Genomic DNA, 18738 nt, shown 5'->3' on the forward strand with positions numbered 1-18738 from the left:
CCTCTCATCTCTTCTCCAGACAGGAGCTACCCACAGAGTCTCATGGGTCTACTTGATCCAAGAAGCTCACTCTTCACCAGTATCATTTACTGTCTTGTCGTCCAGTCCAATCCCTGTCTGAAAAGTTGGCTTTGGGAGTGGTTCCTGTCTTGGGCTAACAGAAGGTCTGGGGACCATGACCTCAGGGGTCCTTCTAGTCTCAGTCGGACCATTAAGTCTGGTCTTTTTATGAGAATTTGGGGTCTGCACCCCACTGCTCGGGTCCTCTGTTGTGTTCCCTGTCAGGGAAGTCATCTGTTTTAGCAGGGCACCATCTAGTTCTTCTGGTCTCAGGATGACGTAGTCTCTGGTTTATGTGGACCTTTCTGTCTCTTGGGCTCATAATTACCTTGTGTCCTTGGTGTTCATTCTCCTTTGATCCAGGTGGATTGAGACCAATTTATGCATCGTAGATGGCTGCTTGCTAGCGTTTAAGACCCCAGACGCCAGTTTTCAAAGTGGGATGCAGAATGTTTTGTTAATAGATTTTATTATGCCAATTGAATTACATGTCCCCTGAAACCATGGTCCCCAAACCCCTGGCCCTGCTATGCTGGCCTTCGAAGCGTTTAGTTTATTCAGGAGCCTTCTTTGCTTTTGGTTTAGTCCAGTTGTGCTGACCTCCCCTGTATTGTGTGTTGTCTTTCCAGTCACCTAAAATAGTTCTTATCTACTATGTAATTAGTGCCCCTCTCCTTCCCTCCCTCCCGCCTTGTAACCATCAAAGAATATTTTCTTCTCTGTTTAAACTGTTTCTCCAGTTCTTATAATAGTGATCTTATGCAGTATTTGTCCTTTTGCACCTCACTAATTTCACTCATTATAATGCCTCCCAGATTCCTCCATGTTATTAAATGTTTCACGGATTCATCATTTTTCTTTATCAATGTGTAGTATTCCGTTGTGTGAATATACCATAATTTATCCATTCATCTGTTGATGTTCACCTTGGTTGCTTCCATCTTTTTGCTATTGTAAACAATGATGCAGTGAACATGGGTGTGAATAGATCTGTTCATGTAAAGGCTCTTATTTCTCTAGGATATAGTCCAAGGAATAGGATTGCTCGATCGTATGGTAGTTGTATTTCTAGCTTTTTAAGGAAGCGCCCAATTGATTTCCAAAGTGGTTGTACCATTTTACATTCCCACCAGCAGTGTATAAGTGTTCCAGTCTCTCCACAACCTCTCCAACATTTATTATTTTGTGTTTTTTTTTTTTTTGATTAATGCCAGCCTTATTGGCGTGAGATGGTTATCTCATTGTAGTTTTGATTTGCATTTCTCTAATGGCTAATGATTGTGAACATTTCCTCATGTATCTATTAGCTACCTGAATGTCTTCTTTAGTGAAGTGCCTGGTCATATCCTTTGCCCATTTTTTAATTGGGTTATATGTCTTTTTATAGTTGAGTTTTTGCAGTATCATGTAGATTTTTTAGATCAGATGCTGATCAGAAATGTCATAGCTAAAAACTTTTTCCTAGTCAGTAGGTAACGTTTTTACTCTTTTGGGGAAGTCATTGGATGAGCTTAAGTATTTCATTTTTAGGAGCTCCCAGTTGTCTAGTTTCTCTTCTGCATTGTTAGTAATGTTTTGTATACTGTTTATGCCATGTATCAGGGCTCCCAGCATTGTCCCTATTTTTTCTTCCATGATCTTTATCATTTTAGATTTTATATTAATGTCTTTGATCCATTTTGAGTTCATTTTTGTGCATGGTGTGAGGTATGGGTCTTCTTTCATTTTTTTGCTGATAGATATCCAGTTATGCCAGCACAATTTGTTAAAAAGACTGTCTTTTCACCATTTAACTGACTTTGGGCCTTTGTCAAATATCAGCTGCTGCACATATGTGAGTGGGCTTATGTCTGGATTCTCAATCCTGTTCCATTCATCTATGTCTGTGTTGTTGTACCAGTCCCAAGCTGTTTTGACTACTGTGGTAATATAAATAGGTTCTAAAATCAGGTAGAGTGAGGCCTCCCACTTTGTTCTTCTTTTTCAGTAATGCTTTACTTATCCGGGGCCTTTTTACCTTCGATATGAAGTTGGTGATTTGTTTCTCCATCTCATTAAAAAATGTCATTGGAATTTAGATCGGAATTGGGTTGTATCTATAGATGACTTTTGGTAGAGTGGACATTTTTACGATATTAAGTCTTCCTATCCATGAGCAAGGTGTGTTTTTCCACTTATGTAGGTCTCTTTTGGTTTCTTGCAGTAGTGTCCTGTAGTTTTCTTTGTATAGGTCTTTTATGTCTCTGTTAGGATTTATTCCTAAGTATTTTATCTTCTTGGGGGCTACTGTAAATAGTATTGATTTGGTGATTTCCTCTTCAATGTTCTTTTTGTTGATGTAGAGGAATCCAACTGATTTTTGAATGTTTATCTTGTATCCTGATACTCTGCTGAACTCTTCTCTTAGTTTCAGTAGTTTTCTTGAGGATTCTTTAGGGTATTCTTTGTATAAGATCATGTCGTCTACAGATAGAGATACTTTTACTTCGTCCTTACCAATCCGGATGCCCTTTATTTCTTTATCTAGCCTAATTGCTCTGGCTAGGACCTCCAGCACCATGTTTAATAAGAGTGGTGGTAAAGGGCATCCTCGTCTGGTTCCCAATCTCAAGGGAAATGCTTTCAGCCTCTCTCCATTTAGGGTGATGTTGGCTGTTAGCTTTGTATAAATGCCCTTTACTATGTTGAGAAATTTTTCTTGTATCCCTGTTTTACCGAGAGTTTTTATCATGAATGGGTATTGAACTTTGTGAAATGCCTTTTCTGCATCAATTGATGAGATCATGTGGTTCTTGTCTTTTCTTTTATTTATATGATGGATTACATTAATTGTTTTTCTAATGTTGAACCATGCCTGCATACCTGGTATGAATCCCACTTGGTCATGGTGAATTATTTTTTTGAGATGTTGTTGAGTTCTATTGGCCAGAATTTTGTTGAGGGTTTTTTTTTTTTCTATAGGTCTATAATTTTCTTTTTTTGTGGTGTCTTTGCCTGGTTTTGGTATGGGGATATGCTGGCTTCATAGAATGAGTTTGGAAGTATTCTGTCCTTTTCTATGCTCTGAAATACCTTTAGTAGTAGTGGTGTTAACTCTTCTCTGAACTCTGCGGTGAATCCGTCCGGGCCAGGGCTTTTTTTTTGTTGGGAGTTTTTTTGATTACCTTTTCAGTCTCTTCTTTGTTATGGGTTTATTTAGTTGTTCTACCTCTGTTTGTGTTAGTTTAGGTAGGTAGTGTGTTTGTAGAAATTCATCCATTTCTTCTAGGTTTCCAAATTTGTTAGAGTACAATTTTTCATAGTAATCTGATATGATTCTTTTAATTCCAGTTGGGTCTGTTGTACTATCGCCCATCTCATTTCTTATTCGGGTTATTTGCTTCCTCTCTTGTTCATCATTTGTCAGTTTGGTCAATGGTTTATCAATTTTTAAAATTTTTTCAAAGAGCCAGCTTTTGGTCTTGTTAACTCTTTGAATTGTTTTTCTGTTCTCTATTTCATTGAATTCTGCTCTAATTTTTATTGTTTGTTTTCTTCTGGTGCCTGTGGGTTTCTTTTGTTGCTCTCTTTCTGTTTGTTCAAGTTGTAGGGATAATTCTTTGATTTTGGCCCTTTCTTCTTTTTGTATGTGTGCATTTATCGATGTAAGTTGACCTCTGAGCACTGCTTTCGCTGTGTCCCAAAGGTTCTGATGGGAAGTGTTTTCATTCACATTGGATTCTATGAATTTCTTTATTCCATTTATGATGTATTCTATAACCCAGTCTTTTTTCGATCAGGGTATTTTTCCGTTTCCAAGTGCTTGATTTGTTTTCCCTGCTTTTTCTGTTGTTGATTTCCACTTTTGTGGCCTTATGGTTGGAGAATATGGTTTGTAATATTTTGATGCTTTGGATTCTGCTAAGGCTTGCTTTATGACCTAATAAGTGGTCTATTTTAGAGAATGTTCCATGTGCTTTGGGAAAAAAAAGTATACTTGGCTGCTGTTGGGTAGAGTGTTCTGTATATGTCTATGTGGTCAAGTTAGTTGATTGTGGCATTTAGATCTTCCATGCCTTTATTGAGCTTCTTTCTGGATGTTCTGTCCTTCACCGAAAGCAGTGGGTTGAAGTCTCCTACTGTAATTGTGGAGCTGTCTGTCTCACTTTTCAGTGCTGTTAGAGTATGTTTTATGTATCTTGCAGCCCTGTCATTGGGGGCATAAATATTTAATATGGCTATATCCCCCTAGTATAAAAAAAAAAAAAATTTTTTTTTTTAATTGTGGAGCTGTCTGTCTCACTTTTCAGTGCTGTTAGAGTATGTTTTATGTATCTTGCAGCCCTGTCATTGGGGGCATAAATATTTAATATGGCTATATCCCCCTAGTATATTGCCCCTTTAATCATTATATAGTGTCCTTCCTTATCCTTTGTGGTGGATTTAACTTTAAAGTCTATTTTGTCAGAGATTAATATTGCCACTCCTGCTCTTTTTGATTGTCGTTTGCTTGATATATTTTTTTTCCCATCTTTTGAGTTTTAGTTTGTTTGTGTCTCTAAGTCTAACGTGTGTCTCTTGTAGGCAGCATATAGACGGATTGTGTTTTTAATCCATTCTGCCACCCTCTGTCACTTTATTGGTGCATTTAGTCCATTTACATTCAGTGTATTATGGATAGGTATGAGTTTAGTGTTGCCATTTTGATTCTTTTTTTGTGTGTTGTTGACAGTTTCTTTTTCCCCCTTAATTTTTTGTGGTGAGTAGCTTACCTTTATGTATTTTCTTTTCCTCTTATTCATTGTAGTTGTTTTTGTTTCTGCTGACTCTCTATTTTTTTTTTTTGTATTGTATTTTGATGAGTAGGATTGTTAGTCTCCTTTGTGGTTACCTTTAATATTTACCCCTATTTTTCCAAGTTTAAACCTAACTCTTATTTGTTTATATCACCTTGTCTTCCTCTCCCTATGAAAGATCTATGACTGCATTTCTTAGTCCCTCTTTATTGTTTTAATGTCTTGTTTTACATAAAGACATTGCTCTTTCCCTGTTTTGAGCATTTTTTAAAATCTTGATTTATTTTTGTGATGTCCCTACCTGGGTTGACATCTGATTGCTTTGTCCAGTGTTCCAGTTTTGGGTTGATATCTATTATTATTGATTTTCTAACCAGAGAACTCCCTTTAGTATTTCTTGTAGTTCTGGTTTGGTTTTTACAAATTCTCCACACTTTTGTTTATCTGGAAATGTCCTAATTTTGCCTTCATATTTGAGAGACAGTTTTGCTGGATACATGATTGTTGGATGGCAGTTTTTTTTCCTTCAGTGCCTTCTAGCCTGCATAGGTTCTGCCTGGTACTCCGAGCTTATTCTTAGTGACTCTCCTTTGTAGGTGACTTTTCATTTGTCCCTAGCTGATTTTAAAATTCTCTCTTTATCTTTGGTTTTGACAAGTTTGATTATGGTGACTTTCTTTTAGAATCTATCTTATTTGGAGTTTGATGAGCATCTTGGGTAGATATATCTTCTCATCTTTCATGATATCAGAGATGGTTTTGCCAACAAATCTTCAACAATTCTCTCTGTATTTTTTGTTTCCCTTCCTGTTCTGGTACTCCAATAACTTGTAGCTTATTTCTCTTGATAGAGTCCCACATGATTCTTAGGGTTTCTTCATTTTTTTAAATACTTTTATCTGATTTTTCTTTAAGTATATTGGTGGCAAGTACTTTATCTTCAGTCTTACAAATTCTACCTTCCACTTGCTCAGTTCTGCTCCTCTGACTTTCTATTGAGTTGTCTAATTTTGTAATTTAATTGTTAATATTCTGAATTTCTGATTGCTATCTCTATGGATTCTTGCACCTTATTAAATTTTCCATTATATTCTTGAAGAACCTTCTTAACTTCTGAAACTGCTTTATCTTTGTATTCCTTGGCTTGTTCTGCGTATTGCCTGATCTCCTTCCTGATGTCTTGAAGAGTTCTGTATATTAATCTTTTGAATTCTGCATCCGGTAATTCCAGGAAGGCACCTCATCCAGAAGATCCCTTGAGTCTTTGTTTTGAGAGCTTGTTGAAGCGATCATGGTTTGCTTCCTTATGTGATTTGATATTGACTGTTGTCTCCGAGCCTTCTATAAGTTATTGTATTTCTTTATTTTATGTTTGCTTACTGCCTCCTAGCTTCTTGCTTTGTTTTATTTTGATATGCCCAAATGGGTTGCTTGAGTGGGCTAGCTTGATTATTTTCACCTTTGAAATTCTAACGTCCTCTCACCAGATGGCTAGAGCTGTTACCAGGTATATGAGCCTAAGAGTCCATTCACTTTTCTTGTATGGTTTTAGTTCAGGTGTCCAGGTAGTTGGTCCTCAAGTGTGTGGTACAGGCTCTGTCATACAGTCTTAGGGGGCAGGGGTGATTGGTATAGGTTCCAGTATCTGGTTGCAGCAGGGGTTTATGCTCTGAATAAAGCAGGGGTCTGAAAACCATCCCCCGAGTGTCTGTGGAGAAAGCGCATCCCTGTTTCCTAGAGCACATAAGTGGGTGGGTTCTGCAGATGGACCTTGGGCATCCAGTGCTTTTGGTTGTAAGGACTGGGAGGTACCAGTTATACTTGGACCCCAGTTGTGGGTAGCTGGATGACCTGAGTGGAGCCACCAGTCCTTAGGCCCCTGATGTGGGTAGGTGAGGAAACTGTTTAATGGGCAAAGTGGTGTCAGTCATCAAACACCCTGCTCTCCACTGCACAGCTGAAATAGCTGCAGTCTGCCAGCAAAGGCCTATTTTCCTGAAATAGGCCCACATAGGTGTATGCAGGGGGAAAGGTATTCAAAGTTATGGACCATTTATGCCTGGACAGGAGTCGCTTCTGTCCTGAGCCCCCCAGGTTAGTGGAGCTGGCAGATTATCTTTTTACCAGTCATGAATTTATTCTGTCTCCAAGCCTGGGAGAATGGCTCAGGTCGCGCAGCAGGACCTATCTCAGGCCCAGGGAAATTGACAGCCACTGAAGCTGGCTTCGGGACGGGGGATACAGTAAAATATATGTGAGTACTTAGCTTTTGCCAAGAGTGCTGTTCTTCTCTGGTTCTGGAAGTGTGAGTAGGCCGTGTGGTTGGATGTCTCTCCCTAAGGAAACTGCAGCCCGACACTACCACCAGCCTGCCACAGCCGCTCCCGGGAATGGTGCCTGAGGGTTCCCATCAATTCAGGTCCAGCAACTCCTTTCCGCTTCTGAATTGTCTCTCCCTCCTTCTGCCACTCAGTCTGTTTTCTAACTTTGCCTTTGATGTTTATGGTTTCTAGCTTGTCGTAAATATAATCTTTTCACTTGTTTTTTTGAATCTTATGTTGTAAGAGGGTTCACCGGAAGTGTCTGGCTGCTCCGCTGTATTGGCGCCCCCCCCCGACCAATGAGTTTTGATAAATGTATTCACCGATGTAATCACCACCGTTAACATACAGAACTTTTCCATCATTCTAAAAAAGCTTCTCATTCCCCTTTGTAATCGTTCCTCAACACATTCCCTCCTGCCCTCAAGCAGCCACTGATCTACTTTCTGACATTAAAGATTAGTTGTGCCTTTTCTAGAATTTCATATGAACAGAATCATACAGTATGGACCCTTTTGTGTCTGCCTTCTTTTTCTCAGCATAATAGTTTTGAGATTCACCCATGTTGTGTTTATTAATAGCTTTCCTTTTTTATTGTTGTATAATGTTACATTGTTTGGATATACCACAATTTGTATATGCATTCTCCTGTTGTTGAATTTTTGGGTTGTTGCCAGGATTTGACTATTATGAATAAAGCTGCTATGCACATTTGTGTACAGTATTTTCGTTTTTCTTGGCTTAAGTATCTTTTTTTTTAAGTATCAGGTAGTGGAATTGCTAGGTATGTTTAAGTTGGCAAACTTCTCTTCTAAATGTTTGTACCAGTTTACATTTTCACTAGCAATGTTTGAGTGTTCCAGTTGCTCTAAATCCTCACTAGCCCTTGGTATTGTCAGTTTTTAGTTTTAATTGTAAGGGAAATTTAAAAATATTTGTATCCCAAGTAGCTAAAATTAAGGAAAAGTTTAGAGTTGGATGATAGTAAGCTTTTTGTTATCCATAAAACTTGATCATCCAGAACAATTTTTTACTAAAGATTTTGTGTAATTGACATTTCAAAACAATGTAAAATTGCATCCCATACATTTCTTTTCAGCACTATTGTAATTTCCATTTAAGAGTAAGCAAATAGTTCCAACTATTTAGTAGAATTTCAGATAATTTGACATTTCTTTTGTTTTCAAATAATATAATTGTCTTAGTCATCTAGTGCTGTTATTACAGAAATACCACAAGTGGATGGCTTTAACAAAGAGAAAGTTTGTTTCCTCACAGTAAAGTAGGCTCAAAGTCCAAATTCAGGCCATCAGCTATAGAGGAAGGCTTTCTTTCTCTGTTGACCTTCTCATCAATCTTCCCCTGGACTAGGAGCTTCTCCACACAGGGACCCTGGTTCCAAAGGATGCTCTCTGCTCCTGGCACTGCTTTCTTGGTGGTATGAGTTCCCCCTGCCTCTCTGTTTACTTCTCTCCTTTATATCTCAAGAGGTTGCCTCAAGACACAATCTAATCTTGTAGATTGAGCCCTGCCTCACTAACACAACTGCTGCCCATCCTCCCTTATTAACATCATAGAGGCAGGATTTACAACACATGGGAAAATCACTTAATGGCTCAGCCAAATTGATATACACATTTTTAGGGGACATAATTCAGTCCTTGACAATAATACAATCTAGATTTTACCTATAAAACTTACATATTTAGAAGCTGGTATACATTTTTAGGGGGAAAAAACCCCTTATTTTAATGATAAAGATGGCTGTCACTCATTGAGTACTAATTATGTACCAGGCACTGTCCTGAGTGTTTTATATACATGAGCTCATTTGATTGTTACAAAGGGAAATACGTATTATATCCATTTTACAAAGAAGCCATAAGGCACAGAGAGATGTGAATTCCACAGGGTTAACCAATACTTGAATGAATAAATTGATAAAAGAATGAATGAATTAGAGCAAAGGAAGGGTAATAGAATAAGACAGTGGGCCTTTTTTAAAAAAATTATATACTACGACTCTGAAATCTTTTAACTAAGGCATTCAGATTATAGAAAAATAGAATTATTTACTTTGAAGAACTGACTGGCCCCTAAATTTTCTATAGTAAGTTGTAATTTAACCTTTAGATCATTTTAATAATTTTTGGCCTTATAAAATTCAAGTGTTTCTTATTAGCGTAGGAGTAAAATGCTCTCAAGTATCTGTGGATCTAAGGATTTAAAAACATTTGTTATGCTGAGTGTTACAGATTAAATTATATCCTCTGAAATATTGTTGCAAATCATAATTCCTATACCTGTCAAGAGCTTGGCTGCTAACCAGAAAGGTCAGTGGTTCAAATCCACCAGGTGCTCCTTGAAACCCTGTGGAGCAGCTCTACTCTGTCCTATAGAGTTGCACCTAATAACAACAACATACCTATGGTTATAATCCTATTTGGGATTGGGTTTCCTTTGTTATATTAATGAGGCAGTATCAGTGTAGGGTGTGTTTTAAGCCAGTTGTCTTTGAGATATAAAAAGAGCAGGTTAGGATAGAAATAAGCGCAGATGGGGAAAGATAGATGCCAAGCCACATGGAGATGACTACGGAACCAAGGAACAGAAGTTGGGAAGAGATAAGGACCTTCCCCCAGAGTGGACAGAGAGGGAAAGCCTTTTCCTAGAGCTGGCATCCTGAGTTGGGACTTCTAGTCTTCTAAACTGTGAGGAGATAAATTTGTTAAAGTCACCCACTTGTGTTATTTCTGTTATAGCAGCACTAGATAATTAAGACACTGAGTAACGAAAAAAGTCATATATAATACAATTTTAACACAGTATCCGATGAGTGAATGACTTAATGAAATTTTTGAACCTTTTTTTTTTTTTTCTTCCCAGGAAGGTTATATTCAAAAGAAAAAGGAACTGTGGGGAATCTGTATCTTTATTGCAGCAGTTGACCTAGATGAGATGCCATTCACTTTTACTGAGCTACAGAAAAACATAGAAACCAGGTAAAATTTCTTACATAAATATAGGCCTCTACCATTAAAGTAAACTATTTCTTGACTTTCCTCTTAATAGACTTTGGGGAATTAGTGAGAAGTGCTAAAATTAAATAAAACAAAAAGGACTTGGGACATGGTAAATGCACTACCATTCTCCCATGGAGCCTTTAATGAAAGTGCATTTATGCTTTACTTGCTTAAAAATGTAGCAGTTTTTGTTCTGGAAAATATTTCCTCCTGTCTCTCAGTATTCATCTATAAACTTTCTTAATTGAACAGTTGGTAAAGTAGACAAAAATTCAAAGATTTTTAAAAAGTGGTCTATTATATATTGAAACCTTTATAAATGTAGTTTGAGACTATCTTAAAGAAGTTTAGATAAGATTTATTCATCTTAAGATTGTTTTAATAAAGTAGATAATATAATTACATACTTTTTTAGCCTGTGTATTCAATTGTGCATTCAGTACAGTATTTGACCCAATAACTACTTAATAAACTTTCTTGAGCTTAAAAAAAAAACTTGAGCTTACAAACCTTATAAGAAGAGTTTATTGTTTTTTTAGCAATAATTCATAAACTTTATCTTGAGAAATCTTCTGACCTTTAGACTTTTCATATGCAGCATATAAATGAAGTGTAACAGTAAATTATCAAATAGGTAGTTGTGTGTGTTTATTCATGAATAAAGCCATCTGGAAATAAACATAATTGATGTTTTATTTAAATGAGATAGGTTATTACATTTTTATAATTTTTTTCTTACTACCTCTAAATAAAGTGTGGAAACAAAGGCCTTGTATATTCATATTTAACCTATTGAAATAGAATTGGTTCACCTCTCAGAGATTTCATTGTTTAAATTTATTAAATAATTAAATCCAAATAGTTTTATTTTGATTTAGCAGGAAAAAAATCTGAATATATAAGTAAATTTCTACAAATTTGTCCATTCATTCAGTAAACTTTTCAGTGGCCTCAAGAATAAATCTGAAAGAATACAGATTTTGCAGTTAAGATAGACTTTGAATTTAAATCTGGGCCCTTATCATTTTAGGAGCTATGTACTTTGGGGCAGATTGCTTAACCTGATTAAGTCTCAGTTTCTTCATCTGTGAAATGGAGATTATAGCTACTACACAGAATTATGAGAATTAGACCATTTACAATGGATAGAAAATTAGATATTTTATAGTCAGTGCCTGTACCACCATAGATGCTGACCAGATAATAATCTCTTTCCTTCTGTAAACTCATTTCTCCCCACCCGCCAACACAAAACAAAGCAAAAATAAGAAAGAATGAAAGGAAGAGAAGAAGGAAGGAAGGGAGGGAAAGAAAACAAACAACTGCCAGATGCCATAGTACTGTGCTACATTCTAAGGATAGAGAGATGTGAAACAGTCTCTCACCTCAAGAAACTCAGTCCAGATAAACAGATCACTGCAAAACAGTGTTATATAACTGTACATAGGCTGTTAAATAAACATGACAGAAAATTTTAACTCAGGCTGTTACACCTTTTATCTATACTATGAAAGAGTTTTCCTGGCAGAGCTTTTCCTAAACTTTTCCCTTGAGTATTCATAGAGCAACACTGATTTACATATTGGACATGTCATAGTCTCCGCATGATAAATACAGTAATGTGGTTGGTACGGTTTTTTCTTAGAGCATCTCTCCTTACTCTGATAACTATCCAGGACACTGCTTCTCAAACATGCTGTGGTGAAGGATCAATCTTTTATTTCCACATGCCATGGACTAGTATTTAGAAATAACAACAAATGAATTACTGGAAAAATGAAATTTAAAAAAGGACATACTAAGCACAAGCCCTAATTTTAATTAGATTCAGCAGGTATAAAATTACTGTCAAATTGCCATAAAAATTTCTGAATGCTTACTCTCAGTTTATATACTTATTTATTGTGGACTGGTAACAAACAGTTGACAGACTGGTATCAGCCCATAGAGAATAGTAAATAACATTGTTCTAGACTGTGTGTTTTGATTATGGCTCTTTTAGATTATGGCTTTCTTCTTTCCTTTCTTCACCCCATCTTTCCTTCATTCCTTCCCTTTTTTGGGGGGGGCTGGAGGAGAAGAGCTACAGAAGGAATAGAGACTTAGTTAAGTTACCCCTAGAAAAAGAAGGCTTTCTTGTAACAATTCAGAGTTTTTATGGTGCCCTAAGGAGAGAAACTGCTGTACTGTATACCTTATATAAACTGGAACTGAGAGTGGCTCTTGAATAAAAGCTATTCAAAGATTGATTTCTTTTTCTCTGAACACAACTGTACATTTGCTTCATTCTCTTTTCTGTTCTAATCAGCATCCTGATCTTCTACCACATATCATCTCTGCTCCTTTATTTGCTTTTCTGCATAGCTTGTCATGCCTGTCCCAATCCCTTCTATATTATGGGAATTTCTTAATAACCTTCTTTTAAGTTCTGTGCCTCTGCTGGTTAGCTGAAGCCTTTGTTTTCCTATTCTTGAGATAAGTGTCTGGTTGGTCCAGCCTACCTTTCCAATGAGGGCTATAACTCACTGGTTGCTGAGCAGCCTATGGATGGGTGTAGGAACTCCCCATTGGTTCAGTTAAAACCCTTTGGTGACCCAAGTATTTTCTCCTTTGAATTTTTTGTTGATACCATGTGTTTTCAGTAATGGAAGGCATGCTGATTAAAGGACCAATTCAGAATTTTTATTATGATTTATGGATTTTAATACCCATTTTCTGGGGTCACATATGTCCCAGCGGATGCTGGACATGGTAAATCTTATTGATATGAGTCAATGATAAAATTGTTTAATTTATTTTATTTCTTGAAAATTTGTAAAACATGAGATGAAACACAAAGACACCTGGCAATGGCTGCACATACATTTTATTCTAGCCCCCTTCTTAGCCTTTTTATTATTTTTCATGAAACTTTTAGAAACATGGTACGATGCATTCTTCCTTATTGCAAAAGTAGCACTTACAGCCCAAATAAATGAAGCCAAGGGATTTTTTATCTCGGGAAAATTACCACTAAAATGCATTCTTCATTATAACAAAAGCAGTACTAACAGCTAAGAAGCAGAAGCAGCTGCCCTGGAATACTGCAGAACTGTTCACAGGGGTGCATTCCACCTGCTACATGTGGAAGCAGTGACTGGGCCGTAAGATTGAATGTGGGGGAAGAATAACCTTGAGGAGCTTGAATCCCTTGAAATGTACCACTGCAGTGCATTATTCCTCATTGCAAAGGCATTACTTGCTATTCAGAAGCTAGAAAAGCAGTCCCGAAAGATTGCAGAGCCAAGACTGAAACCAGAGCAGGGAGCCAGTAACACCTGGAAATGGTGAATGGCATCGGGGAGAAAATAGCCACTATGACTAAATGACAACTAGGAATAGTTTATTCTTGCAAGTAAGTACATTCTCATGAGAGGATAGTAACTGAGAAACATATTGAGGAGGCTTATCTCACAGAAATAAAGGCAAACCTGTCAAAAGTTTATAAAACTCAAACACCCAGGAAACATCACCTAACAGAATGCTCATTCTACACAATAAAGAGGCTTCAACTCAGGGCTCTTGAGTTTCACACATTTCAGAAGGCTCCCGCCTTGAGGTTGAACATGTTAAAATCAGACTACCACCTTCGCAAAGAGCTCCAGAGGCATAAAAGGTGGTTGGGATACCCTATGTCCTATGAGTCACCAAAGGATTAATTGCTCTGGTATAATTCCTTAGACAAACTTGATTACAAGTAAGTGTGTGAGGTGCGGTTGATGATTGTTATCTTTAGTTCCCTATTTTTGAGTGGTGAAAGTATATGTATTAATGTCCAGATAGATTAATTTTTATAGAAAACTTAATGAAGGATGATTTAAAGTTAGATACTTAAATTATTTAAATAACTTAAAGATTTTAATCAGCTTTCCTCTTCCTTTCCCCCAAAATTCAGTCCCAAAACCAGTGGGGGTGGGGGGACCCAGAATGCAGGTATGTTTATCTGTGGGCAGGGATAGGGACAGGGCCCAGAGAAGGATGTCAGAGCCAAAATGCAGTGAGGAGGGTATCCACATGGGGGTGGGGGTGGGGGGCTGCTTGATGAGGATTGTCAGGGCCAGAATAGAGAAGGAATGAGGCCACATCGGGTGGGAGTGGGGGCTGAGTAGGATGAGGACATCTCCATTTTGGGAGGTAAGGAAACTGTCACAGGGAATCACAGCCTGAGTGGAATGAGGAGAAATGAGGAGAGTGTTCTACAGAGGTGTCAGAGCTTGAACAGGAGAAGGGGGCATCCACAGGTAGGCAGCCCATTACGGGGAGTCAAGCCTGAGTGGAGTGAGGAGAGCATCCCTGTGAAGGGCAGCCTGGGGTGAGTTTGCCATTGTCTATGTCTGTACGTAACTTTAGGTTTTTTCCTTAACATAATAATAATCCACTCATTTCCATCCTCCTTCGTGCCTCCCTTCCTTTATTCTCAGCAATAAATAGATGTAGGCATAAATAGACAGGTAGATAGGTAGGCAGGTAGATAGACAGATGTAAGAGTGTCAGTTGAAGACTTGTTGATACTTGTCCTCTTTAAATTTTAGTAAAATGCAAAAAGTAATTCCCTTGAAGGGTTATGCTAGTGATTTGGTGTAGAGCTAATACTTTTTTGAATTTAAATGTCTATGCTTTGGAAATAAAATGATTTTTTTTTAAAGTTACTGATTTCACTTTTTCTGTTCTTTCCTTTGTAGTGTCTGTAAATTCTTTGACTTACTAAAAGAAATTGATACCAGTACCAAAGTTGATAATGCTGTGTCAAGACTGTCGAAGAAGTATAATGTATTATGTGCACTCTACAGCAAATTAGAAAGGTAAAGTTAAAATTTACTAGAGTTACGATCTGATTGTTCATGTTATTGGTCATGGTTAGAGTCCATGTGGGAACTATTATACCTATTAGTAAAGTTATTAAGTATTACACCTTAGATTTATGTCCCCTTTGCTGTTTTTTTTTTTTGCTGTTAGTATTTTATTAATTCACAGTTTTCTTATTTACCAAGTTCTATGCATTCTGAATGCTTCTTCCAAAATTAACTGATTTAGTCTCCTTTCATGCCTCTCATTTGTTTTAGCAAACTTTAAGCTTAATTCCCACTTTAGCCTTCCCTTACCAGAACACTTCTGGTTCTGAATGGAAAACTTATCTGAATTTAAACCTCTCCCTTGTACTGGTATTTAGTTTAGAAAGAGAAAAAGTACTATCAATGGAAGGTGTATGTGATCTGTACTACTGAGCTATGATTTTTACTCCCCGTGGTGGTTTAGAAGACTTTTCACCAATACTTTTCAACTGGGAGAACGATGAAATTGAAATAAACTTGGCTTGAGTTTGTGATGTACTTTTCATCCAAATTGTAGCCCCCCATACCCAATTTTTTTATATACCCAATGTTAAACCAGTTGCTATTGAGTTGATTCCAGCTCATGGCAACCTTATGTGTATTAGAATAGACCGTGTTCCATAGGGTTTTCAATGGCTGATTTTTTGGAAGTAGATCTCCAGGCCTTTCTTCTGATATACTTTTGGGTGAAGTTGAACCTCTAAACTTCCAGTTAGCAATCATTCTTATAAGCCATTTGTACCAGCTAGGAATTCCACCCCACTGTTACAGCCGTTACTATGGTGTAAGTCATTTTACTATGTTTATTTTGGGGTGGGTTATGGTGGCACAGAGCTTAAGAGCTCAGCTGCTAACAAAAAGGTCGGCAGTTCAAATCCACCAGCTCCTCCCTGGAAACCATATGAGGCAGTTCTCCTCTGTCCTGTAGGTTGCTGTGAGTCAGAATTGACTCTTTGGCAACAGGTTTGGTTTTTGGTTTTATGGTCAGGAAGTATGAAAGTTAATGTTTTAGCTAAATAGGCAGTTATGTAACAGAATGGGGAAGGGAGAAGGGGGACAGAGGCATGTCCTTAGGCTTTCTGAGAATAGGATAGTGGTAGAACTGGGGAGCATTTTCTCAGAAGGATGCCTCTATTTTTCCTTATTCCTGGTTGGCATGTCAGTGAAACTTCAGAGGTGTGATGGAGGATGAGAAACGTGGAGAGAAAACTCAGATTGGTGTAGGGCTTTTGAAGGGAATGCCTTTTTTTGCCCCTGGTCTTTAATTGTAATATGATGGCATTGGCTGTCATTATTTTCTTTTGTCCTTCCTTGAAGTGAGTAGAAGCACTTTGTACAGGAAAAAAGGACATTTTTTTTAATTATTAAAAAATAAATTGCATAAGTAATTTGTATAAGAAATGTGAGATAATTGTAGAACACTTACCAAATGCTTTTCTGCCCCTTAAAATTGCTTATAACCTTTCAACTCATATCTGGGAGCCAAGAATATGATTCTAAATACAAAAAAGGCTTTGTGCAGAGAGATTTTTATCACAATATTCCAAAAACCAAATGAAAATGAAACCTACCACCGTCAAGTCGATTTCATCTCTTAGCGACCCTGTAGGACAAAGTAGAATTGCCCCATAGGGTTTCCAAGGCTGTAAATCTTTATGGAAGCAGACTGCTACATCTTTTGGTTCACAGTGAGTGATTAACCACTGCGCCCCCAGAAACAACATATTTGTGAATGACTGATGTAAAGAAAGTATTGTGAACATAATCTAAACATGGAACCCTATAAATGTAAAATAAAATTTGATGAGGAATAACAAAAACCTGAGAAAATACTTCTAATGTTAAATATATAAAGCAGGATATGTTATGACTGTAAATGTGTTTAAGGAAAAAGTCCAGACCACTAATGCATGAAATGAAATGACTGCAAAGAAGGACATCAAAATGTTCACCAGGTTTTGTTTGGAACTATGAGTACCTTATGTTTAAGAAGGATGTGTTACTGCTGTAATAAATTAAGCACAAGTGTCTCTCAATTAATTTTTAAGAAACTTGTATTCTCTAAAGATTAGTACTTCAAAATTTATAGTCATCAAGTTATTTCTAGATACAGAGTTTTGGGGCTGGTCGGTGGGAGTGATTTGAAATGCAGTCCTGGTTTGTTTGGTTTTTTTCCTGCTGTAATAATTTTAACTGAATACTTAGAGGTTGTTTGCTCTACTGTGTAAGATCAGGAATCTGCTTGGATGTTTGTTCCTGTTTTACCTGTTTCCTTTCCCCATAACACCTTGTAGTGATTCACTGTATTTATGGATTATAAGGAAGAGCTAGAAGAGGAAGAAATGGAATAACCTTATAGATAATTACAGACTCTAATCATCTAATTCATTTAAATGGCTTACCACTTTGTTTTCCCATAAACAAAGAGCAATACCAGTAAATACACCCAATAACCGAAGTAAGCCAACCATTTTTTCTTTTTACCCACTGTCTTGGTTATCTAGGGCTGCTGTAACAGAAATACCACAAGTGGATAGCTTTAACAAAGAGAAGTTTATTCCCTCACAGTTTAGTAGGCTACAAGCCCAAATTCAGGGTGTTAGCTCTAGGGGGAGGCTTTCTTTCTCAGTTGGCTCTGGAGAAAGGACCTCGTCATCAATCTTCCCCTGATCTAGGAGCTTCTCAGGCACAGGGACCCTGGGTCCAAAGGACGTGCTCTGCTCCTGGTGCTGCTTTCTTGTTGGTATGAGGTCCCCCTGTCTCTCTGCTTTCATGTCTCTTTTATATCTCAAAAGAGATTGTCTCGAGACATAGTCCAGTCTTGTAGATTGAGTCCTGCCTCATTAACATAACTGCCACTTATCCTACCTCATTAACGTCGTAGGGGTAGGATTTACAACACCCAGGAAAATTACATCAGATGACAGAATGGTGGACAATCACACAATACTGGGAATCATGACCCAGCCAAGTTGATACACATATTTTTTGGGGGCATAATTCAATCCGTGATACCTACCATGTTAAGATTTTATTTAAAAAATATAAATTTGTATCTTTATTTTGAGGGGTAAAAGTAGTTAGTCTTGAAAGTTGGGGAGAAGAAAATTATAGAGAGTAGCCTAATAGAAAATTCAGATGCTAAAGTAAGAAAAGAAAGTTAAAGTTGAATATTACAACTACTATATACAAAAAAGTGAAAACTTTAATATATCGTATGGCTGATTCTGGAGTATTGAAGCTCTTCCTACCTCCCAACCAAACAAAAACCAAACCTGTTGCTGTCGAGTCAATTCCCATTCATAGCAACCCTATAGAATGGAGTAGAACTGCCCCATAGGGTTTCCTAGGAGCGGCTGGTGGATTTGAACTGCCAACCTTTTGGTTAGCAGCTGAGCTCTTACCCTCTATGCCACCAGGGCTTCTCCTACCTTCTGTTCCTCATGTTTTTCCTTTAGGCCAGTGTGAACACCAGTATTTCCAGTTTAGTAAATAGGACACAAAACCAGAGTTCCCAAAGTCTGACGTAATATCCTACAAAAAATTTTTAAAAAAGGCTATATTAGAGCTTAGTGAAGAGAACAGAAGCTTTTGAGTCAGACAGATTTGGATTCTAGTCTGGGCTCCAACACAATATCTGGGATCTTGGACAAGTTAGTTCAGTGCTGTGGTTTTCTAATATGTAAAA

At 37.4% G+C, this 18738-nt stretch overlaps 1 protein-coding gene across 5 annotated transcripts in view; it reads left to right on the forward strand.

Moving 5' to 3' along the window:
- The window catches only part of RB1 (RB transcriptional corepressor 1), a 209059-nt gene that overhangs the window by 23731 nt on the left and 166590 nt on the right, over window positions 1–18738 (forward strand). For all 5 annotated transcript variants that reach the window (XM_064270131.1, XM_010592619.3, XM_064270128.1 and 2 more), the window contains exons 3-4: window positions 10043–10158; window positions 14901–15020. In XM_064270131.1, coding sequence (XP_064126201.1) covers window positions 10043–10158; window positions 14901–15020 — 236 coding nt within the window. The remainder of the gene's footprint in view (window positions 1–10042; window positions 10159–14900; window positions 15021–18738) is intronic.

Source organism: Loxodonta africana, chromosome 17, assembly GCF_030014295.1.
Source record: "Loxodonta africana isolate mLoxAfr1 chromosome 17, mLoxAfr1.hap2, whole genome shotgun sequence".
NCBI lineage: Eukaryota > Metazoa > Chordata > Mammalia > Proboscidea > Elephantidae > Loxodonta > Loxodonta africana.